The following is a 25,761-nucleotide window of genomic DNA, read 5'->3' on the forward strand; positions in this document are numbered from 1 at the left end:
ATATAAGGACTTCGATTCTAAAGATTGTGTGCGAAGCCGCGGGTAACAGCTAGTATATAATAAATGCATATTCAGGTTTAATAATGTGAAAATAATGTTAAAAAAATTATACAGTCACTCAGCGACCAATCACTATGTATTTAATATACAAGCTCCTGTGTTATTATAAACCCATTGTACATTTTGTTATGTTAAGTTGGCTAACCTGGTTCCCTGTTTGCTTTTCTCTCCTTTGGCGCTTGTGTTATTGTTTGCACGTGTAATTATAAAGGTTATATTTCGTAAGAGCAAAAGTGACTTGTGTTTTACATTGTAGAATGACAAAATCTAAAAAGTTATGGAAAAAGAAGCTTTTGAGACATACGCATGTTAAAGTAAATAGTTCTGTAGCAAATGAAGGAAATAGGCCTATACCTACATATGGTGATGACCAAAGCTTGGATTCTTCTGGAAACCAAAGATTGTGCAAAGTTTCTTAAGCGGAACTGACCGAGAATGGACTATAAAATCAGATAGAGTATGTGAAGAGAAGAAAAAGCTTGTAAGGAAAGGAACCAGGATGGTCAAGAAGCTCTTGCGTGCTAAGAAAAAAAGAACAGAATTACTAATCTGGAATGTTTAAAACGTAAGTTGCCTTCTTTTTCTTGTATTTTTTATGATTTCCCATAAATCTACTTTCTAAACACAAATGTCCCGCTGTCACAGAAAGTGGTTGGTGAAATTAATTCAAATTTTTAGTATTTACGCTTCTAGCTAAAAAAAAATAATAAAAATTACTTAAATAAAAGTCAAAGATAAAAGTGCAAATAATTAAAATCTTCTAATACATTAATGAAATAAAATAAAATTCCTAGAGTGTCTTCCATGTACCATATAAGTTTTATAACAAATTCAATACTGTATTTTTGTACCTTTTTTTAGATAATGGTTCATTTACGTGCATATTTTACGGGCATAATGACATACATTTCCCCTTGGTTTTACTGAGCCCTGTTTTTGGAACTAACACACATTATTATGCCATTTGTAAACCCGGAAAAATTAGGCATTCACTCACTATTAGTTGCATCCGCCTTCTTCTCGGCTGCCAGGTGAAACCTCGACTGATCGCCAGACTCGACGATTTTCCTTACGTCTGTCTGTGCTTCTTTAACTCCGTGGTATGTGACCTTGACCAGGGATGCTGCGTGGTGTGCCAATGCGTGCGTCTCAGCGAATATGGCGCCCAGCGGGGTGCCTGCGCACGATATCTCCTTGTCTGCGTAAAGCTGCAAAAACACTCTTCCACATTTAACTGTCTGCAACGAAGCAACAAGTCAAGTATGAACAAGCACTTACTTGCTCAGACAGGCAATTATTATAGCTCAGCTGTTATACAATAATAAAACCAATACTACATATCAACTTGTTACAATTTTTAGTTGTTAATCTAGTATATTGCATCAGAATCTATAATTTTGATCATCATGGCACTGGCTAACAAGATCAATGCCACAAAATACAAGGAAGGAAAATAAATAACTCTAAAGATAAAATAGACATTTGCAAAGTAGTTTAAATTCTTATTGTATTTATAAAAAAACTAGCAATTACCCATGGCTTCGCACGCAATTTCCTGTTGAAAAACCGGTCAATATATTCATGTATTCCTTTTCTATGACATAATAAACACTCCTGAGATAACCGATAGTCACTCAAAGCTATAATAATAATAATAATAATAATAATAATATTTATTTGCCATAAGAATCACAAAAGATCATTGACAATGTCATTTAGCTGCTAAGTAAGCTTAGTCATGAGTCCATCACATATTCAAACATGGTCAATCAGTATTTTATAATCAATCAAACACAATATTAAAAAGGATTACAAATTACAAATATTATATGTTAACTACAACCTAAAAATATTTACATAACTAATACAATGTAAGATTACACCTTGTGAAAATCCTAGTCATAAAATTCCCTGCATAAATCAACATAATGATTTTAACCAAACAGTACCCATCAAATACTCCGTCAACAACAGCCTCTCTCCGCATCAGCTAAGTATACATCCTTCAAGCAAAGACCAGCAAAACATGATTAACAAAAATGATGATTTGTAACAGGCCTCGTGCAAAGTTCTAAAAGTCTATTGGATCAATGACAAAAAAGTCATCTAGTTTATAAAGGGGATGTTCTAATAGCCAGTTATAAAACTTGTTTTTAAATTGCAGGATTGGATATTTATCCATAAGTACCTTTAATTTATTGTAAATTTTCATAGATATAATGGTATGGCTACTTTGGCATTTACTCAGTCTAGAAAACGCTATGAGGGCTCTATCCTTATTCCTTGTATTATAGTTATGAATATCATAGTTATATTTATAACTACTTTTATTTTTAATTGCATATAGGGTTAAGTCATAAATATAGAGATTAATTACTGTTTGTATTTTCATTTTAATAAATAAGGGTTGACAATGTTCATATTCTTGTGAATTTGTTAAAGCCCTTAAGGCTCTTTTTTGGAGTATTAATATTTCTCCTATTCTGCTACAATTTCCACAGAGTATGAGCCCATAACGCATTATTGACTGCGTTATTGACTGAACGCATTATTCCAATCTCCTGATCCATTTTAGATTTAAGTTTAAAGAACAGTGTTTTGGGATCCTGAAGTCGTAAAGTGAAACAGTTTTTATAAGATTCGTATTTCCCTCCAACTGGCCATAATAATTTATTGAAGTTCTCTGACGATTTCAATAACAATAAAAGTTTGCCTCTTTGTCTCAATGACAAAAGTGTATCGTACAACTAAAAAGTTGCTGCGGTCAATATGAATTCATATTCATATATGTTCTGGTCGTCTAAATTCACTCCCGGTCTAATCTATTTACGGTTCCACAATTGAATTATGCTATTGCACTAACCAAAAAAATAATCTCATATGTCGGTTTCGGAATCCAGCTGAGATAAAGTTTTGGTGCTTAAGTGATTTTGATATTTTCACTGATTAATAAATATGTATGTATATGCTTCTAGTATAAGGGCAAGAGTGTGTTATCCCCATTTGCTTTTCTTCAACTTCAGTAAAAATGCCATTCATAATGTAAAAGGAGCTAACCACATTTGATTACCTTATGTGCAAACATTCACAGCTTTGTACAATCAGGTAGTTTTTTAACAGTATATAAATAGCATTTTCATGGCATTAGATGGTTTATTGATCATTGGCGTAATCAAAATTTAAAATTAGATAATAACTTCATCTTTGCAATCAGCAATACACTCATGATCAAGCAGTTTAAAATAATAAAATATTTTCTAAATTTTAATGTAAACAAGTTTTTCTGCCTCTTTAATGGACTTCAGCTGAAAGTTTTAACAGCTGTTAAGTATCAGTTCACTTTGTATTATGTGTTGTAGCGCAGTCTGTCAGATCCAATATAAAACACTACAAAATCAACAACAGTTTATAAATAAAAATTGACAACAAAAACATTTTAAATTGGATCGAATTGTAAATCTAAACTATTCTCGAATCCAAATAAAAAGACACACAACAAAGTTCATTAAAATCGGTCTGGCCGTTTAGGAGGAGTTCAGTGACATACACACACACACAAGAAATAGATATACATACATATAAAGATTACGGACCGTTAAGAGTATAATTTGTTTAATTACAAAAACTACGAAACTTCATATTATTCCAATTTTTTGTTTATCAGGGCTACCTCAATTTCAAGTGCCTTGAATCCAAGGTTAAGAGTATACTATATAAAAAAAAAAACTGATAATAACATATCACTTACAGGTTCATCCACAACACCTCCTACTGCAGGCGAGGGGAAAAGGTAGGAGTTCTTTCCTGGTATGTCCTTAGCAGTGTGAAGAGCTACCACTCCTGGAAGTTTCTGAAAAAATTGATTGTTTAATTTTCTAGGGCCACATTGTTTAATGTTGACTGTATGGAAAGCACATACAAGTAAATCTGTATGGAAATTCAATCTTGTGAAAAATTAAAAAACAATTTAACCAGCTGCAGGTGCCGTAAATCAAATGTTGAAACAGTGATAAAGAAAACCTTCCAGTTGTTTCGTACACTCACCAAAGCCTCGGAGGCATCCAGCGTAAAGGACTCGGCAGGACCCTGTGTTGCGACAATGAATGCACCATAAACCTGGTTCGGTAGGTTCTCAATGTCATTTGTGTACTCCGCCTCTCCTACAAACACGTATCACAATTTTAAACACTGACATGTACACAACAACTTGATTCTGGAGTAGTAAACCAGTACAGCCTTGTTCATCCGGATTAACTGTGACTGTAGGATCTGGATAAATCAGGATAATCTGTGATTATAGTATAAATCTTAATAGATTACGGATAATAAGGAATTAATTTCTTATAGCTATGACAGTATAAGTATTCAGCAGGGATCACTTCTGGCTGTTTATACCTTCCAGTTGAACCCACACTGGGTACAGCAAAAACCGATGTGTCACTTAAATCTGGCTGTAAAGAGCGGCTGTTCTCACCACCTCCTGCCCCAGAGGAGTGTATCCCAGGACCGCTTCAATTGCTAGTGTTGGGCAGGAGCTCAATGCTCCTGTGATGCTTAAGAAAGCTAGCCTTTGAAGACTCTGTAGCCTTTTAGCAGCTGTTGTTTGTTCTACTTTCGGCCACCACACTAAGGCAGCATATGTGACCATTGGTTTTATAATAGTTTCGTAAATCCAATATATCATTCTGGGTTTCAATCCCCATTTAAATCCAAAAAGTCTTTTCCTGGTAAAGGTTATCATATTTGTTTTGGATGGGATGATCCATAGACCTTCCCCATGACACCAGATTTCAGGAGTCAAGTCTGAAACTGCATCAGATTTCAGATACTGCGCGTAGTTGAATTCAAGTTAAATTCAAAAATGGTTTATTATTCAAACTATTGGAGTCCTCCCCACTCTGTAAAACCGATCTGGATAATTAAGGTCCGGATGAATGAGGTTCGGATGAACGAGGTCCGGATAATTGAGGTCCGGATAATTGAGGTCCGGATGAATGAGGTTGTACTGAACGACATACAGTACCTGAGCACTGAGCCAGGGCTTCTATCTTGGGTATGGGCTTGCTCACAGGCCATAAGGACTTGTCTGTAGTGATCTCCTGGTGACCGGACGACACTGGTCGTTTGAGGATCTCTCCACCGCTGCGCAGTTCCTCCTTCACAGTTTCGGGCGACAGCCCCAACACAAACTATGCAAACACACACTGTCTCAACAAACCAACAATAGATTTTTTATCTGGAAATTTTATAACAGTTTTATACAAATTCTTTCAAAGCACTGACACTACAAAAAATTATAGTAAAGCTTTCAACAAAAGCTTTCATACAAAAGTAACACAACTTAAAACTGTGAGTTAAAGAAAGTTTCCAGCCAATTTCAATATTGTAATGTTATTGTTACACAATGGAATTCATTTGAAAAAGTACTCTGTAGAAACAAAGTACTCAATTTTAAGTTTTTGATTTACTCTAGTAAAATTAATTCACTTAGGAAACAAACAAATCAAATGCACAATATAAAAACTCTTAAATGACATGAAAATAATTTTGAGAATGTATTAATGTTTAAGAATGACACATATTATTGACTTAAATTTTAAACAAAATTAATTTCCAAACTGTACTAACGCATATCAAATTAATTTCGACACCTTTCAACTCAAGAATGTAGGTATACTATATAATCAATTCATTTCCAAATATAATTACTGTAATGTCGTAAATTACATAAAACTCATAATGCAAGTTTAAGTTAATCCGAATAAAATTTGTTCTTTGTTAGAATCTGCTAATTTACAATCACAAGACTACTCTAGTGATTGGAGCAGATTTCTAAGATGCAGACAATTATGGGAATAAGAGTAAATGACCCACAACAAACAGTAGTATAATATGCAAGACGAGAGAATCAACTAGTAAAGAGGTGATAACACACCTTATAGAAGAGCGAATGAGCGAGACCCTCACGGTACTTGGCAGTAGCATCCGGCTTCATTTGGTCAGCTCTCAGTTCTGACTTCAACTTCCCCAGGATGTTCTCGAGAGTGGCAGGATTCAACAGATGCTTTCCGACTGTTTCGGATTCAGCAGCGGAAGCATGGACCTGGAAACATACAACTGACATTTCACTTGGTCAGCTCTCAGTTCTGACTTCAACTTCCCCAGGATGTTCTCGAGAGTGGCAGGATTCAACAGATGCTTTCCGACTGTTTCGGATTCAGCAGCGGAAGCATGGACCTAGAAACATACAACTGACATTTCACTTGGTCAGCTCTCAGTTCTGACTTCAACTTCCCCAGGATGTTCTCGAGAGTGGCAGGATTCAACAGATGCTTTCCGACTGTTTCGGATTCAGCAGCGGAAGCATGGACCTAGAAATATACAACTGACATTTCACTTGGTCAGCTCTCAGTTCTGACTTCAACTTCCCCAGGATGTTCTCGAGAGTGGCAGGATTCAACAGATGCTTTCCGACTGTTTCGGATTCAGCAGCGGAAGCATGGACCTGGAAACATACAACTGACATTTCACTTGGTCAGCTCTCAGTTCTGACTTCAACTTCCCCAGGATGTTCTCGAGAGTGGCAGGATTCAACAGATGCTTTCCGACTGTTTCGGATTCAGCAGCGGAAGCATGGACCTGGAAACATACAACTGACATTTCACTTGGTCAGCTCTCAGTTCTGACTTCAACTTCCCTAGGATGTTCTTGGGAGTGTCAGGGCTCTACAAGTGATTTCTGACCCCCTCGAACTCTGCTGCGGAGGCATGGACCTGGAAACATACAACTAACACTTCATTTCAGTAAAGGAGTGTAAGTGATTGTTACTATTTGTACCAACTAGGATTGAATAATAAAATAAGAAAGCTAATTTGAGGAAAGAGGAGGATGTAAGATATGTTTTAGGTATTTTTCTAAAAATATACCTAGTGCAATATATATTGTGTATATTCTTAAAAGTAATAAATTGCATATCGCATTCAATTTATTTCATAAAATTAAGATTATAAATCTGCTTATTGCAATGACTCATATCTAGATTGAAGATTATAAATTAGTCTACTTCAATCAAACCTATATCTAAAAGTAAGATTATAAATCTGCCTACTACAATCAGTCCCATGTCTAAAATTAAGATTATAAATCTGCCTACTGCAATCAGTTTCTCTTTAATTTGAAACAACCCTAATCATTTCTGCTTGACATTTACCCACATCTTTGGCTCCCTAGGATTAAAATATGTTATTACAACAAAAATTAATATAATCACAATTATTCAACAGCTAGATAGATAGCGTTACTAAAACATCAACTTACAAATTCTGGAGTGATACCACCAAACACAATGTTTGGTTTCTCCAGGACCTTGAAATTATCTTTTTTGTCCACTTTGAATAGAAAACCAGCATTGACGTAAGCGTGAGCGTTCTGTGCTCTGGGCATTATCTGGAAAAATAACATTATTGACAACAAATTTCATACATGTGAAGTACAAGGTGTGTTCAAAAAGTATCGCGAATTTTGTGTATTTTCAAAAATTATTTATTTATTCGTGAATATCTATTTTGTCCCCTTCAAAGTAATCCCCCTGGGATATTATACACTTGTGCCAACGTTTTTTCCAATTTTCAAAACACTTTAAAAAATCATTTTTTTGTATCTTGTTCAGCTCCTCCTTCGATGCCGTCTCTATCTCGTCAATCATGGCGTAGCGTCGTCCTTTCATGGGCCTCTTCAGTTTCGGGAACAAGAAAAAGTCACAGGGAGCTAGATCTGGGGAATACGGTGGCTGCGGTGTCATTAGTGTGTTGTTTTGGCCAAGAAGTCGCGTACAAGCAGCGATGTGTGAGCAGGGGCGTTATCGTGGTGCAAAAGCCAATTTTTGTTTTTCCACAAATTCGGGCGTTTCTGGCAGATTGCTTCGCGCAAATTGTGCATAACTTGCAGGTAATATTCTTTATTCACCGTTCTACCTTGTGGTAAGAACTCATGATGCACCACGTGATTCTCCGTATGCCACAGTCAACATTCGGAAAGCATCCGCGCACTTAATTTCGTTTTTCACACAAAATTTCATACAGGTAAATTTGATACATATTTTTTTGAATAGGTAAAAATCGGAGACGAACCAAAACACGTGCAAGCAAAGCAGCGGTCAACAATTAATTGAACATTCAAAATGGCCGAAATTGTCAACATAAGTGAGAGACATACGTACCAACATAACGCCACAAAAAAATCGAAATTCGAATATATGTAACATGCGAAAATTCAAAATTCGTGATACTTTTTTTAACACACCTCGTACATATATATTTTTTACATAAAACTAACAAACATATCTTGCTCGATCAAATTCAGAGTTATTTATTTTATTTCACTCCAAAATCACATGGTCGATTTGGTCTGTCTAATGTAATGTCTTTGTCATCTTGTTCAGTTGTATATGATGATAGTAAGTAAGTACCATTTGGTTCCGAAATTGTTGGTAAACCAGACTTGCTCACCCTCCTTTATTTTGTCACCTGCATACCAAAGTCATTACTGGCAATTAGGTTTACTATGGTAATGTTTTTAAAAAAGTAAATAGTCCAACCAACTGTGAGGTTTGCTCTGTTTTTCGGTTTTCGAAAGCAAGAAACTTTAAGGTATTAGAACTCCATGTACAGACTAAAGAGATATACGTGACAGTGCAATGATACGTGAAACAATATGAAATAAATTTAGGCAGTTCAGTGAAGAACGGACAGAATGTTCACGCTGAAATATGGAGTGGACGGTCTTCCATTGTCTTGTTGACAAGAAAATTAAAGACAAGAAACAGACAATTCGTAATCAAGTTGCTTTCAAATGAATTATTACAAGTTTGAGAAACTAATTGTATTGGAAGTGCTTTGAATGTGACGACAACACAAACAATTTTTGTATTGGTGTAATTTTTCCTTGAGGAAAAAAGCTGTTCACTCACTATGACAATTGCCTGAAAAATGGTGAGAAACATATTAAAAAAACGTGTGATCTTCTGTCAAAATAAAAATATGTTAAAACAAGAAGTATTCTTAATTCAAACAGGGCATTTTTGTGTATGTATCCATTTTCTTCAGACTAAGTTGTGAGCAACACTCTTGACAAAATTAAGAGCGATGTAGAAACCTACTGTAAAGAGCGGGCTCAGGGAGCTCGAGCCCCTCCCCCCCCCATAAAAACCTTTGAAAGACAAACATTAAAATTACACTCTGTAGTTTTTTAGGCCAGAAGGCAATTATATGGTTTTAAAGCTCAAACAATTTCCCGGGAGAAGAATCCTGAGCCCCTATTTTTGGAGGGATACCTTCTAAACCACCTGTGTGTTAGCCCCCCGAAATAAAGTTCTATATACGCCACTGCTCCTCTAATCCTCTTTACCGGAGTACTGGATTCATCTGTTACTATAGTAATGTCCAGCAATTTCCAAGAATAAAAATGGCCAAGTGAATCAGACTACAAAGGTTTCATTCTCACACATTATTGTTGAGCCAAACATTGAACATTTTCATGTAACGGAGGTCCTCATTGTTTAACCTTCATAGTGGAGGCCATTTTTCCTATAGCGGAAGACCTTTCCTGAACTTTGTGTGCAAGTTTGTTAAATTTTTATATATATATATAAATTATACATATATATGTACATAAAATGTGTTATATGTAATTTTACTCAGACTGAAATGAAAATTATTTATAAATAAAAATAACAATTGATAACTTAAAATATATACAGGTTGCTTAAAAAATGTGGGAAATATTTTGGGATACGGTTTAATGGATGACAATTTAAAAAAATTACTCTAACATGGTATTCTTAGCTTTATTTTGTGCCTGTCTGTGTTTTTAATTTTTTAAACTCATAACTCAGAAACAGTTTAAGTTACGCCATTATAATTTTGCACGTTTATAAGTTATATTAGGATGTTATTTCCCCCCCCCCCTAAAAAAATTTGTTGTCAAATTCCAAAAAGAGATGGGCCTTTAAAAATTATACAGCATAATCTGATGAAAATCCACTAGAAGAGAAAATTGTCAAGACACACTAGCATAAAAGATAGCTTGTATAAAGACATAAAGCCCTCTCTTTCATTCAACCTTGAACAGATGATAAATGAATGATTTATGGTGTTATGAATATGTATTTACTACTCTCGTGCAGTCCACATCAGTGTAACAAAAATGTACTTTGATCAAACATTTACACTTAGCTATGACCAAAAAAATTACAAAATTTATTGAAAACTCACCTTGAAGGTTTTGCAAACATACTGCTCACTGTCAATTTGAGGCATTATGATTTTCGTCATTAATTTCTTGGTCATATCAAAGTTCACGAAGTCAGACGGAGACAAGATTGTCTCTTTGTGAGACACATCCTCTGAAAACGTGACAAAAAGTTAATTATTTGGATTGATTTAGTTGGTGGTCCATTCCGTTAGGCTACAAAAACAACAAATTTTACACTTAAGTGTGACATGGATCCTTTCCAACAATTGTGTTATCCTAAGAAAAAAAAATAATCTTGTTTCCCTTGATCTAAATATCGTTTGTAAAAATTTGTACCTATACAACAGAGCCGAAGGTAACCTGCAATTAATTTTTTTAACTTACCAACCACAATTTGAGCTCCCACAGTCTCCAGGATCAAAAACAAGTCTGAAGGAAATTCTTTGTGCTGATTCTTGATGGCCAGATTTCCTGCCAGAGTTCCAGTCTGAAAAATCACTCCTTCTTAGTTACTTTTAATAAATATGCAATTTTTGTTATATCACATGTCTCAAAAATTAAATTAGTGTTAGTTTAGAATTATTATTAAACTTTTTTTTCGTATTTATTTAGTTTTTTATTTACGATTTTAAAATACTCAAGTTTCATTTCAACAAGGAAATAATAATTCAGGGCTGATTAAAAAGTTCCAGAACTCATTGTAATTTACACCAAAAGGGTACCTATGACAAAGAATAAAGGTTAAGCCACAACATTTATCCGTAGGACATTTGCAGGTTTTTTGCAGATGCCATATCCTTGTAACACCCAGTAACAACACAAAGTAACACCCAGCGTGGAACTTTGTTTATCCACCTACTTAGTGCTTCCGTTTGAGAACAATGTAAATTTGTTTCCACATTACTTAAATTTCCTCAAGGATATTGCTTAGCCTGTTTTATGTCTACTTGGAGATCACTCCAGAGAAACAGAAGGCGGTAACTTCTGGTGATTGAACGACTTAAAGTATGTAGAGTTTTAATTAGGGCAGCTAATGAAAATGTTTTAATACATTACGAAGAAAGGTTTAACCTTCTAGTTTGCAAATGTTGTGTTTATCTCCATTTCACCTTCCAATTAGTGCAGCGTTTAAGTAATTACAGCAAACCTTTTCATTGGCAGGTCTTGCTTAAAGTACAGTTGGTTCAACTCCGTCGATGCCTTTTATTTTCTGTTTCAAAGGGATTAATAGACTGTCAGTGTTTGTTCTTTTCAATAAATATGGTTATTAATTGTTTGCTTGAGGTCGGTAATAAAAGCTCTTCTGGTCAACAACTTATTACTGTTTGATTGAAAAATAATCTGAGCATTATTACACCCAAATTCAACAATACACAGAACACAGTTCACCTTTGGTAATGTTGTTGTCACAAATTTCAAAAAAGTTTAACTCAATTCTTTTTTGTTAAAAAATATGATCAAACACTGCTAGTTTTGAGTAATGATCGGTCCTGGAGCTAGATCAAATCTTATAGGAGCAGCGAAATGAGCAATCTCACGGCTGAACAAATATGAACATCCTTGGTACAAACGTATTTTGGAATTTTGAATATTTTGTAAGTTGTGTAAAAATTTGACATAAGAAATTAAATATTATATAGCTCAACATAAAATTTAACAGGTTCTATATTTTTAGCATACAGTATAATAAAAATTAAATAACAAGAAATAAAAACAAGATTCATAATTTGAGAACAAGATAACAATAAATAAATGTAATTAAAATGTTAAACTTGTTACTTAATTTAATTTCTAACTTTTACATTTAAAATTAATCTATAAGTTAAAATTACCCATCTTTTCATCTAAAACATAGTCAACACAATGTTCTGTAATATACTTTGTAATATTAAAATATTAAAACACACTCCAATGTAAAAAGTACTGTTTTACAAAAATGAAGATTTAAAACAATAAATATCAATGACAAGACCAAACAATCCAGAAAGAGTAATATTTTGAATACTTAAAAATTCTGAAAGACCACAAAAAGGATTTTTTAGCAACCAGTCATACAGTTTAGTTGTATAAAGTTTTGTTGGACACTTCTGAATTACAATTTTTAATTTTTGTATATGTTTTGAGAAGTTAACACATGACTAAGTTATGTTTTGCTAAGCCTACAATGCTCTATTGCAGTATTATTTTTTTTCTAATATCATAGCCATGTACATTAGTGCTAAAAATGCGAGATGGGATGTTTTTCAGGATGTACGATGTTGAATCAAAAACATATAAATTAATGACAGTTTGTAACTGTAGTTGAATAAAACGTGGTTTACAAAGGTCCAGTAGCTGTGTTCCCTTTACTACCCTGATGGCCTCCTTTTGTAGAATGAGGATGTTATTAATTTTAGCGCAATTGCCCCATATGACTAGACCATACCTGATAATAGATTGACAAAAGGCATGGTATGCTGATTTTACTGAGTTACCTACAAAAGCAAAAGAAAAATATCTTACCCACTAAAAACAAACTAACTTACGTTTCGGACTGGAACGTTAGCAATGAGATCAATGTGGTCGGCCAACTCCTTCAGGTATCCAAACTTCTGGGGCTGCAGCTCACTCGTTTTGTAGAAATGCTCCATAGCAGCTGTGAGACTGGTGGAAGCTCCTAGTGTAATGGTACCTCCTGAATTCTCAATTGAGTGCAACTCTGTCACGCCATTCAAGTTGATGTAATGTTTTATTTTTGAGGTGACGCGATACACACCTGAAACAAGTTTCTGTTTTAGTCTATTAATTCTTAGCATAGCTCTGACATCAACACAATTTTTCATTATGTGATGGACACTGCAATCAAATATATAAAATACAAACCTCGAGTAGTAAAATATTATTTGTGGTTGCGCTTAGTCTTACAAGCGACTTTGCGCCTAAGTCCAAAGTAGTAGTTTTTTTCGGATTGGTAAGGTTAGTGATAGGGACTGCCTCCTGTTGCGAATATTAAATGTGGGGAGGTAAGAAAAAAACACATTTTAAAATACATTTATATTTATAAATTTCAAACTATATGGTAATATTTATATGAGTACAGATAAAAATCTCAAACCGTTTTTAGTGGTACTGAGTAAGGCCATTCTTTATGGCTTTGCAGGTGTGAACTCAAAATTTAGCATATTGCACACCTTTCTTGCATGAGGATAACTTTAGAATTTGGGGTCAGAACCATCACATGAGTTTGTTAAGCATGAACGCAACGTTTGGTGTGCTTTCATGGACGATAGATGTTTGGAGCCATTTATCTTTGCTGAGATTTCTGTAACCGGTACAATTTATTGTGATGTGCTTGAACTTTTTGCATTTCCCCAAATAGATGAAATTGAAACTATGCAAGGCCCAAATTACTACCAGCAGGATGGAGCTCCACCACATTTCCATAACTATTTTCGGCATGTACTGGATGACAAGTTTCAAGACTGATGTATTGGGAGGGAAGCATTGACACAATGGTCACTAAGGGATCCAGACTGAACTCCAATACATTTTTTCTGGTTCTATGTCAAGAAAATTGTGTATTCAGAGAAGATAAGAAACATGAACCACCTATGAGAGCGGATAAGGGATGCTAATGCAAGCTTTACTCAAGAAATGCTGAGAAATGTTTGGTGGAAGATTGAATTTCGATTTGATACCTGTAGAGCCATAAACAGCAGCCATATTGAGACTCATTGAATACCACTAAGACTGTTTGAGTTTTTTTATCTGTACATTTATAAATAGTTAAAATTTTGTGAATAAAAATTGATGTTAATATGTGTAATTTATTTTTGGGCCTCCGTCTATTTATCATCATGCATCACCACGAGTCTGCTGCATCTATTCGCGGACAACGGCTGATACGCTGTACGCAAATTACTGATTGCTAAAAGGTACTTTACTTGTGAAGAAAACACAAAAATGGATAACCAAATTAAAGAGTTATCATACTTTTGTAAATAATATTTAGCTTGCAATTCCAAATTCTTATCCTATCTATACTTGCGCATTGCCTGCCTCTGCTCCGTCTATGAAAAGACGTCCACGATAGACTTAGCGGTAAATAAACAAACGTATGTTAGCTTAGTTTATCTCATAATTTTTGTAGTTGTATAAATATGACCTCTAAAAAATATATGTATGTTTTTATATCTTAAAATATTTTCTCATAAAGTTTGAGTGATTCAGCTGGTCACACCGACCTGATTTGCTCCAGTGGTGACAAAATTGAGAATTTACACTCTAAACTGCAATTTTGGATTCAGAATTAAACTATTTTGGTATCGGCTCTTCCATAATTTTATTACTGCTATTATACTTACGGTAATAGCACATGAAAAGGGGACAGAAAGGAATCAAAGGCTATAGAACTCAGTTATATGATTTGTTTTCAACCCTAAACAGCATGATTATGTGCCTACGCAAAACCTGTCGCTTACAGAGACCTTTTGTAGGATGATGTGCTGAATGACATACACGATTTTGATCTGCAGGGAGCTATAATTAATTGAGGAACTACAGTATTTGTATTGCTCAGAGTGACATCAACAGAACTGAAAGCTTTGATTTCTATTGGTAGCTCCATCTAACTGAGTATAATATTAAAAACAAAATAATACTACTGATTTATACCATGAGCAGTGTTGCCTCCCACGAACATGTAGTTGGTATCAGAGCAATTCTGCAGGATTGCAAAGACCTCCTTCTTCTCTCCAGGGTGGTACCAGCAACTGCCGTCCTGCAAGGGGATAAACCTCGGCCCCTTTCTTCCCACATCGGCCGCTTCCTCTTTTCCATCACAGTTCTCCGTGTTGCATGCCCCATTCCTCACACACAGCTTCTTCTTCACCGGGCAGATCGTAATCAAATCCTGGAAAATTCCTCCGTACACTTAGTCCCACTCGAAAACCTTCAGTTTCTCAATATTGTTTCCAGTCAAGGAATCTCTAAAACTCTCACAGACAACTCTGTCACCTACATGATGTTATATTGTAAGTTATTACCTCTATATCTGCACATTTGTCAAGTAAACTCTTAGGAGCATCTTTGGCGAATGACTTGAAGGAGTCGAGGATGGGCCTGTATCCTGTGCAGCGACAAAGGTTGCCCCCAAAAGAGTTCTCAATCTCCTCCATTGTGAGTTCGGGTTTACTCTTCAGTAAACTAAACGAAATTTATTGAATTCATTAGTAAATGCCAAACGTAAATATGTACTAAGAACTTATCTTCCAACTTATCGATAGTAAAGATGGCTTCAATAAATGTTTGGAACAGAATAAACTGAGTAAACACTATAAGCAATGGTGTTCACAAAGCTCAATTACCCTTTGATGATCTCAATTTTTTAAAGTTTATTTTAGGATGTGCTAAAAATAGTGCACAAAAACAACACACTACATAATAATAATAATTTGTGTAAGACCGAATCTGTAGTAACTTGTCTCGAAATGGATTCGTGCGTAGCATGAGAGAAGGTGGAGGTTGCATCCGGGTTTGAGAGTGAGTAGAATGGTATTACAGTCACCTTCCTCCAGGGTGGCTTCAGACCTTCTCTCATTAAACAGATCAATGTCTTCTAAGGTCATTGGTCTCATTACGGGGCATGGTCACCTGAGGAAGCATCTTCACAGAGTTGGAATCCTTCAGGAGGATCCGCTCTGTGGAAGGTGTAATGAGCAGGAGGAGACTGCTGAGCACCTGCTCTTTGATTGCCCTGCAATAGCAAGAGAGCGGTATGCCATCTTTGGTAGTTTGGACAGGGGTGGTGAATTTTCCCAGGAGGACTTGATAGGTTGTTTTCGGCGGTTTGTTGAACTGCTGAAGTTGTAGAGTGGTGGGCCTCATGGTGTGTTTCCGGGGTGCGCAAAAAGCCTTTGAGGCTTAAGTGCATGGCAGTAGGCCGCCCCAAGGAAAAAAAAAAAACTGCATTCATAAAAAGTTTGGTTGTGATCCTCCAAGTGGTAATAACATCCATAGTTTGAAGATACTGGCTGCTAGTTTGGGATGACCAATGGTTATTGAAGAGAGTGTTGAGCGAGTGAGAAAGACTTCCATAGAAATCAGTTCGGAAGGCTAGCCGTGAATTAGTAATTCCAATGACAACTGTTTGGAAAGTGTTTGTAGTTGTTACAGGCTTTAAAGCCTGCAGACTATAGCTTAAATGCCTATTTTACAAACAAAATGTTGTTGCACGACAATGAATATTATCTGGATCATGTTGTTTTCAGTGATGAATCAACATTTTTATCTCTGTCACCTGATAGATCAGGACAATGTATTTAGCCTACCTGTATGTACAGCACTGCCATGCACAATACAAAAATCAATCAGCCTTAATATAATCTTCTTAAATATTCAAGGTTTAAAGAATAAGGTTTCTGTTTTGGAGAGTTTCTTGCTTGATTTAAATATTTCAGTGGTTTGCTTAACAGAACACTGGATGTCAAAAGATGAAATTATTAGTTCTTATCCCATTGGGTTTTCTTGTGCTGCAGATTTTTGTAGATCAAAACAAATAAGAGGAGGAACCTGTATATTTGTTAGTGATAGACTAAAGCCTAGGGAATGTGATGTAACAAGGTTTTGTGACGAACTAAATTTTGAGGCAGCAGCTGCAATACTAGATGATTGTAAAACTGTTGTAGTTTCAGTATATCACTCTCCCAATGGCAATCCACAGGAATTTTTGCTAGTAATGGAGAAATTTTTAAATTTTATTATGAATTGGAAATTTTACACTATTATAATTGGGGGTGATTTTAATAGTAAGTTTGATATTACAAAACATACCAAAACTGCAAATGAATTTTTAAACATTTTAAGACAGTTCAACTTTTTTCCCCTTGAATAAAAATGCAACCAGGGGTAAAAATTGCCTAGATAATGTTTTTATCTTTAATCACAATTTATATGTCTCCTCTGTAACTACCTTATCGTTTCCTTACTCAGATCATGATGGGATACTTGTTAATGCATGTCAAAAAGACGGATTTGTTGACTCAAGGGGTACCTCTCAACATATAAATAGTATTCAAAGCATGGTACTACCTAAAAAGAATATTAAACCTCTCTCTTTACTTCTGGAGTCTTATGATTGGCCGTCCTTGTTAAGTGAATATACTAAGCAAAGTTCTGCAACACTATTTACTAAAATTTTTGATGTTATACTGAATAGTATTAATCATTACAAAGTTGTTAAAAGGGTAAATAGAAAAAGAACAGAGCATAAAAACAAATACAAACAGGATTGGTATACAACTGAATTAGCTATCATGAAGGAAAGGCTACTGTTCTTGGACAGATTAAGAAAATGTAACAGGGATAATATACATCTAAATATGGGGTTTTATGAGTTGAAGTGTAAATACAGGTGTTCTATAAATGAGGCAAAACATGCTAAAAATGTTGAGAGTACATTCAAAATAGTAAAAATAAATGTAAAGCTGCCTGGGATGTAATTAAATATAATACAGCAAACAGCAAACAAAATATTTGTAATATTGAGCCTGATGTGTTTAATGATTTTTTTCTCGAATCTGTAAAAGAAATTAAAAATAAGGTTGTTAATTCCAGTTTTACATTTGTTGAACTTATGGAATCAATCTCTAATGATAGCTTAGTACATTTTAAATGGAAAATTGTTACTTCAAATGATGTTTTGGATGCTGTCAGGGGAATGAGCAATTCTGATAGTCAAGACATATATAGTATGTCTAACAATTTGTTTAAAAAGTATTATTGGTAGTGTGGCTGAACCTCTGGCAGTGTCTATTAATCATCTGCTTCATGACAGTATTTTCCCTGAGCAACTCAAGATTTCACGAGTATGTCCAATTTTTAAAAGGGGTCCTAAGGACCAACCTCAAAGCTACCGCCCAATTTCTGTAATTCCTGTATTGGGTAAGCTAATTGAATCATTGGTTTGTAAGCAAATTACTACTTTCTGGGAAAGTAATAACCTTCTGGAACCTTCACAATTTGGGTTTAGAAAGGATAAATCAACTTTTAATGCTCTAGATCAATTAGTTAGACAAATTCACTCAGCTTTCGAGAGCAAGGGCTTTGCTCGGGCTACTTTTTGTGACTTGAGCAGGGCCTTTGATTGTGTTGATAGTAAAATTCTTATATCTAAACTAAAACATTACGGATTTTCTGGGCCTAATCTAAATTTTTTTGAATCATATATTAACAATCGCAAGCAACTGGTCTTTAATAATGGTAAGTGGTCTAAAGAAGCCCTCGTGGAGTGGGGAGTTCCACAGGGCTCCGTCCTAGGTCCCCCACTCTTTTTAATCTATATAAATGATTTACCATTATCTCTTAACTCGAAAACCATATTATATGCAGATGATACTACACTTTTTAATGTCAGTCAAAGTGTACATGATCTGGAGCTGTTGGCAAATGATACATTAAAAAATGCATCAAACTGGTTTCATGCTAATGGGTTTTTGCTAAATAAAGACAAAACAACAAAAATGTTGTTTACTCTTAGGCATATTGCTGGGTCATTGGACGAAAGCTATTCAGACTCAGTTAAATTCTTGGGTATCAACCTTGATAGAAATTTGACATGGGCAACACATATTGATTATCTAAATAAAAGACTCTCACGAGTCATTTATCTTCTGAGTAGACTGAATGATATTGTACCACTAAATTCTATAAGAGCCGCATACTTTGCCTTTTTCCAATCTGTTTTTAGATATGGATTAGTCCTATATGGTAATTGCACCAGAATTTCCGAAATACTAGTATTACAAAAAAAGGCAATTAGGGCTCTAAAAAAGTGTGATACCAGAGAGCATTGCAAACCCCATTTCATAAATTTTCGTTTTCAGACGGTTCTAAATTTGTATATATATGACTCGGTGGTTTACATCCATAAAAATCCAAATTTGTTAAATTTTTAAACATAAAATTCATGACCACAACACGCGTAATCGAAACAATGCTGAAATTGGACATTTTCGATTAAGCAAAACCCTCACCAGTCATGTTGTAGTATCTTTGAAAATTTATAACTTTCTGGAGAAAAAATATTGCTCATATCCCTTTGATATCTTTAAGAATAAGTTATATTCCTGGTTGTTGGAGAATCCGTTTTACAGTCTAGATGAATTCTTCAACACCAAAAGTATTGATTTTTAATGTGTTTGTTACTGTTACTGACAATTTGTACTGTCATTTTTGTGATTTTTTATTTATTTTATTTAATTTACTTGTAAGACTTTATTGACTATTGTATTGACTTGGTTAACAATAAGCAATATACTATGACTTTGTCAATGATGTAATACATTTTCATGACAAATAAAATTATTATTATTATTATTATTATTTCACCTCAGTGGACATGTGAACACTCACAATGTATGTATCTGAGGCTCAGAAAAACCCTCACGAGATGGCACAATTGCAGTGAAACTCTCCTAAATTGGATGTTGACGGAAAGTATATGGTCCTTTCTCTTTTGGAGAAGGAACTATAATTTGTTTTTTTTTTTACTGGTGTATTTCTTATCTTAATGCTATAGAACTATGGCTATTTTCTCAATTGGAAGATGAACCACAGAAATTCATTTGGCAGCACGATGGTGAACTGCCTCACTGGCATAATTCAGTACGTGATTCAGAACGACACTGTACCCGACCGCTAAATAAAATTGGCTACAAGGGACCTAATGACAGAGCTTGTTTCGCATGGCCTCCACATTCACCTAACTTGCACTGTGATTTCTATCTATGGGGATTCATCAAGGATTGTGTGTATGTGCCTCCGCTACCAGCTGACCTACCCGACTTAAGGAACAAGATTGAAGCAGCAGTTGCAACAATCACTCCAGACACATTGATCAAAGTTTGGGAAGAACTAGGATATTGACGTGATGTGCACCGTGTGACGAATGGAGCTCGCATTGAATACTTGTAAGCTTATAGTTATAACTATTTGAGTTGCTCTTTAATTTCATTTTTTAGTTATAATTTTAAGTTTTATCTAATAAATACTACTAAACGTTAAAACTCCAATATTCATTTATAAACACCCTGTATTATCCAACTGTAATAAAATGTGAAAGGTTATAGAGAGTAAGAATCAAATTTTTCATTCAAATTAAGTTTTTTTTAAATATGTATTGAATCTTTTGTTGATTCTGGTGGACGAAAGTAGCTTATTAGATGTTACTACTGCAATCAGTGGTAGCTATTGCAGTAGCTAATATATTATTGTCTACAGCTATCACTGTTGACAATAAATTGATAAGATTTGTTTGAATTGATTATTTCTGTTTAATATCTCATGACTTGGAGATTGTTCTCTACAGCAAGGTTGAAGTGTCGCAATATTTTTCAGCAATGTTTCGTAGCTTCGCAAAATTTATAAGATGGGAATGGAATAGCTTCTAACCTCAGAAGGATAAGAATTATAGTTATTTCTGGATTAACTTCAGTTATCATTACTTTAATTAGTTTTTACTTATCTCTTTAGAAACAGAAAACTTCATACATACATTTCCACAAACATTCTTAGAAACATGAATAAACATAATTTTTAACACCTAAATTATATATTTCTGAAAATGGCATAAAACTGTAAGTAAAACTTGTGTATGCTTTGATTTTTTATACACGGGATGTAATATTTCAAGAGCTAAGGGCCAATTTACACTGTATAAGTAAAAAACATGGTTTTTCTTGTTATTAATAGAAAAACATCACTCAACGATCTCGCTCATTTTGGTGGAGGTCAAAAAATAAGTACAAAACAGCAATTTTTTTCTTAGTCTATAATTTTCTTATTTTGATGCACCTAAACCAACAGTCAAACACATAATAATTTAAATAAACAATACAAAAATATTCATACATAAATCTGCTATCATAAAAATTTTAAAGTATAGGATGTTTTATTTACTTAGAATACTACATTTTGCAATGTAACGTTATATGGCATATTCTTGCCTTGAGAATATCCTCTAAAATATGGCCAAAAATGGTCTAACCTGTACATATTCATGACCATCCCTACGCTGCAGTACCCACACTGTGTGCCGTTCCCCTTGGCCAGACGGGCCTGAACGTCATGGTAGCCAGTTGTGCGGTTGCCTACACCTTCCACAGTGATGATCTCCCAATCGGCACAAGCAAACACTGGGAGCAGGCACTGGAACATAACAGAGCGCTCTTTTTTATTTCACTTGAGGATTTCACCCTAAGAAAAAAAATTACGAAAGATACTTTCTTTACTACCACTATTAAATTTGCTTTGAAATAGCAATTTCTAACTTAGACAGTTTTGTTGTTTCCGATATTCAAAATTGTGTATTTTATGATTTACAAGAACTTAAGATTAATTTTTGCGAAGTGAATGCCATGTATGTAAAGCAGACTGTTCCTGGCAGGATTAATTGTTGAAAAAAAGTTATATCAAGAATCTAAGGGTAAAACACTCAACAAATCTGTACTAAAATACTGTCAATTATTTAATACTGTGCCTAAATATTTGCTTCAACTTTATGAAAAATTATAAACATTACTATATTAAACTTTATTATTAATTGGCAATTAATAGTTTAAAAGTAATGGATAGGAGTCATTGTTAACTAAGACAAAAATAAATAAAACGAAATTTTGGGGATTAACATCTGCTCCCTTCATCGAATGACAAGACATAAATCATAAGGTTGAACATACAAGCAAGTTAGTAAATCACATTTAGCAAAAAACAGAGATATGCACGAGAAGTACACAACAGAGATGTGCCGAGAAGTACACATCAGAGATGAGCACGAGAAGTAAACAACAGAGATGTGCATGAGATGTACACAACAGATGTGCACGAGATGTACTTAAGAGAGATGTGCACTAGAAGTACACAACAGACATGTGCACGAGAAGTACACATCAGAGATGAGTACAAGAAGTAAACAACAGAGATGTGCATGAGATGTACACAACAGAGATGTGCACGAGAAGTACACATCAGAGATGAGCACGAGAAGTAAACAACAGAGATGTGCATGAGATGTACACAACAGATGTGCACGAGATGTACTTAAGAGAGATGTGCACTAGAAGTACACAACAGAGATGTGCACGAGAAGTACATATCAGAGATGAGTACGAGAAGTAAACAACAGAGATGTGCATGAGATATACACAACAGATGTGCACGAGATGTACTCAAGAGAGATGTGCACGAGAAGTACTCAACAGAGATGTTCACGAGAAGAAAACACAGAGATGTGTTGTTGTCTTCTCAACATGTAAAAGCTATAGCTTTATATCATGGTGGAAATATGATTGGTCATTCCTTTGTGCTTGTTTGTGTTGAGACAATAAACTAAATAAACTATTGATATGAAAACTTACCATCTTTGATGTGAATGAGTTAAAAAATACGAACATCGTCCTTAAGTTAATGGTTTATCAAACACACACAGAATTGTATCTAAATTTCAGTCTCGCTCTTTACGTAGCTCTTCCTTACAAGTTGACACACTGCTTGTTTGTTGTACCATGTGTGGATTGTAAGTTCTTTGCTTATTAGGAAACTAGCAACTAATGTTTAAATTTGGCAAAAAACCGGTAAAGGGTGGTTAGAGGACATCCGAAAACCGGCAGTTGAAGGGTTAAAATTTTAAATGGCAACAAACTGACAAAATAATAATTCAAAAAACGACAAGAGGACTCACAGAATTGACTCCATACTCGAGCTGTTCTCTGGTGGTAGGATGAACAGACTTCACTGCTACGATGCAGGCTCCACAGCCTCCTTCCTGGCAAGTGTTTTTGGTGCCCTTCAAGTGGGCGTGTGTTCTGATGAACTCGTTCAGGCTGGTGTTAGCTGGCAGGTTATCTGGCACTGGGAAAAAAAAAAGATTTCAAAATTTACACAAATTCAAAATCCTGAGAACATCTGACCAAATACATTCACTTATTTAAATTCTTATAAAATCTTAGAGTTCAATCAATTTAAAAGCACAGTTTGCTTAAACAGTTCAACGTATACCCAATTTGAAATGCTGTATTAATGAAAGAAACACTGTTTATAGAATGAACATATTCTTATTATGACAACTTCAATATTGATGTTTGTAATCATTGAACTACTTTGAAGCGGTGACGTAAATAAGAATTGGCTTTGGGAGAGATGGATTTGTTGTGGCGCACGGTACGCTTTGAGTACTGGAATTAATTATTGTCTATAAATAAAACACTTTGGTTAAAACTTTGAAACTATTTTATGTGATAATGACACACACTACAATGATATTAGGTGGACTGTATTGTAATGCAATACAGCTGGCTCATGCTACACCTATATGTAATGTAGAGGGCAGTTGTTCTCTACCATAGTGAGTTCCAAACTGGATTGCCTCCGGGAGAGTGGCTCTGGGCCCTTCCAGCCCTTCACACCCCCAAAGGGACCCTACCATAAACAAGGTGAAGGGGCGACATCTCTTGGTTTATTATGACACCAGCCTACTTTCTGTTCTTGTCTGAGGGGGTGGAAGCTCTGTCTGCTTTACTTCCCACCCTCTGGGAACAAACACAACACCTTTAGGTGACTCTGTCATGAACATTAGGGATTTATTTTAGGGATCTTCATTAAAGATTTTGCCAGTAATATTCATTAATGCACCAAGTCTTCTTTTAACAATAAAATGATGACTGACACGAACCTACACTAAGACATATTAAAATTATATTACTATGCAAAATAAACTAACTATACTTAATTAACAAATGAAATGAAAAATAAGTGTCATTCCCCAAAATAATGCTTGTTTGTATGCAGATAACGCAAACAAAAAAATATCAGGCGATTCCAAGGAAGAAATTGAATTATTAGGAATGGTCAAGTTATACAATACCGAAAAAATTTTAAATTCTTATAACCTCATATTAAATGCTTCAAAAACAAATGTTATATAATCGCAATTAGGTAATCATAAACCACTGTACACCTTAATATAGTTATAGACACTAAATGACTTAATGAAGTAATAGAAACAAAAGAGCTAACAGACAAAAATTTACTTTCATATAGATAAATTATTATTTAAAATAAATTAAGGTCTATACGCTTTAAAAATGACTTTCTTGTGTGTTTAAATCACAATGTAGCAAATTTATTTTGTCCTCGTACATTTAAATATATTACATGGTATCTCCCTATATGGAGCTACATCTAGTTTGAATTTAAATACAATTTTTACTACATAAAAAAGCTATTAGAATAATTCTTGGCTTACATTATGGAGATTGTGTAAAGAAAAATATAGATTTCAGTATTATGACTGTGTATGGTCCTTATGTATTTCAAACTATAATATATATATTAAATAACACCAGCCTGGTACCTCAGTGGAAAATTAACACTGAGGTAAATGAACAATGTCCAAAAAGGGGGGGGGGGGTCGCTATTTACATACACAAATCCTTTGGCAATAAAGTTGAGGAGATTGAAATGAAGAGGCATTGCTTGGAACTCGTTTGTGAGATGGCCAGTATAAAAATAGCTCTTAATGGAGGGAAACATCTTTACCTGCTTGGCATCTATAGACCTCCTGGAAGTATTCTGGAAGAAGCCTTGACTCGAATCTCAACTGCCTTGGAAATGTTCCCGAGCAACAACACCCCTACATGCATGGTTGGCGATCTGAATGTTGACAGTCTCAACACGTCCAAAGGAAAATCGAGCCCTTAATAACATTCTTGCCTCCTTCGACATGCATAGAGCCAACCTGCCACCCACAAGAGTCACCAGTACCTCTGAATCATCCATTGATGTCGTCTGCAGCAATTTAAATCCAAGAAACTTCAGTATCAAGGTTATTCATGAGCACATATCCGACCACAGTGGCCAGCTATGCACTCTCGACATACCTGCTAAAACTAAAACTGAACCAATCCTCACTCGCAGACAAGTAAGTGACCAAAAACCTGTCACAATTAAAGGCACTTCTAGCTGAGGAATCCTGGGTTAATGTCTACCAGACAGCTGATGTCAGTGAATCTCTTTCAAACCTTGTCCGAACTCTCACATTGGCACTAGACGCATCATGTCCCTACAAAAAATCACGATCCAAACGCCCAAGACTAAGGTCATTTCAGTATGATCCAGATGTGGATGTACTAAAGGCCAGTTTCCTCCAAGCCCAGAACAGATTTCTGCTTACTGGAAGAGAGTGTGACAAGCTGGAAGCTAATCGGAGGAAGAAATCCTACGATTTAAAACTTAAATCCTCTAGGAGAGCTGCAAGTGAAAAGGTGATCTCAGAATCTTCCAATAAAACCAAGGCTATCTGGAGCATTGTAAATTCTGAAAGAAGAGCATGTGCTGAACCGAGAGAAATCACCTGGAAGCTGAATGTTTCGAATAGAGTCGTTGAAGACCCCAAAATGGTTGCGGACTGTTTCAATG

General features: G+C 35.0%; 1 protein-coding gene across 1 annotated transcript in view; it reads right to left on the bottom strand.

Annotated features, from left to right (window-relative positions):
• The window catches only part of LOC124368019 (xanthine dehydrogenase-like), a 72,912-nt gene that overhangs the window by 22,813 nt on the left and 24,338 nt on the right, over positions 1-25,761 (bottom strand). Inside the window, 15 exon segments of the mRNA XM_046825291.1 lie at positions 1,058-1,268; positions 3,809-3,910; positions 4,105-4,220; positions 5,084-5,249; positions 5,996-6,177; positions 6,317-6,431; positions 6,520-6,699; positions 7,378-7,506; positions 10,332-10,462; positions 10,696-10,798; positions 12,837-13,066; positions 14,965-15,202; positions 15,336-15,495; positions 21,335-21,495; positions 23,027-23,196. Coding sequence (XP_046681247.1) covers positions 1,058-1,268; positions 3,809-3,910; positions 4,105-4,220; positions 5,084-5,249; positions 5,996-6,177; positions 6,317-6,431; positions 6,520-6,699; positions 7,378-7,506; positions 10,332-10,462; positions 10,696-10,798; positions 12,837-13,066; positions 14,965-15,202; positions 15,336-15,495; positions 21,335-21,495; positions 23,027-23,196 — 2,394 coding nt within the window.

Source organism: Homalodisca vitripennis, chromosome 8 (genome assembly GCF_021130785.1).
Source record: "Homalodisca vitripennis isolate AUS2020 chromosome 8, UT_GWSS_2.1, whole genome shotgun sequence".
Taxonomy (NCBI): Eukaryota; Metazoa; Arthropoda; class Insecta; order Hemiptera; family Cicadellidae; genus Homalodisca; species Homalodisca vitripennis.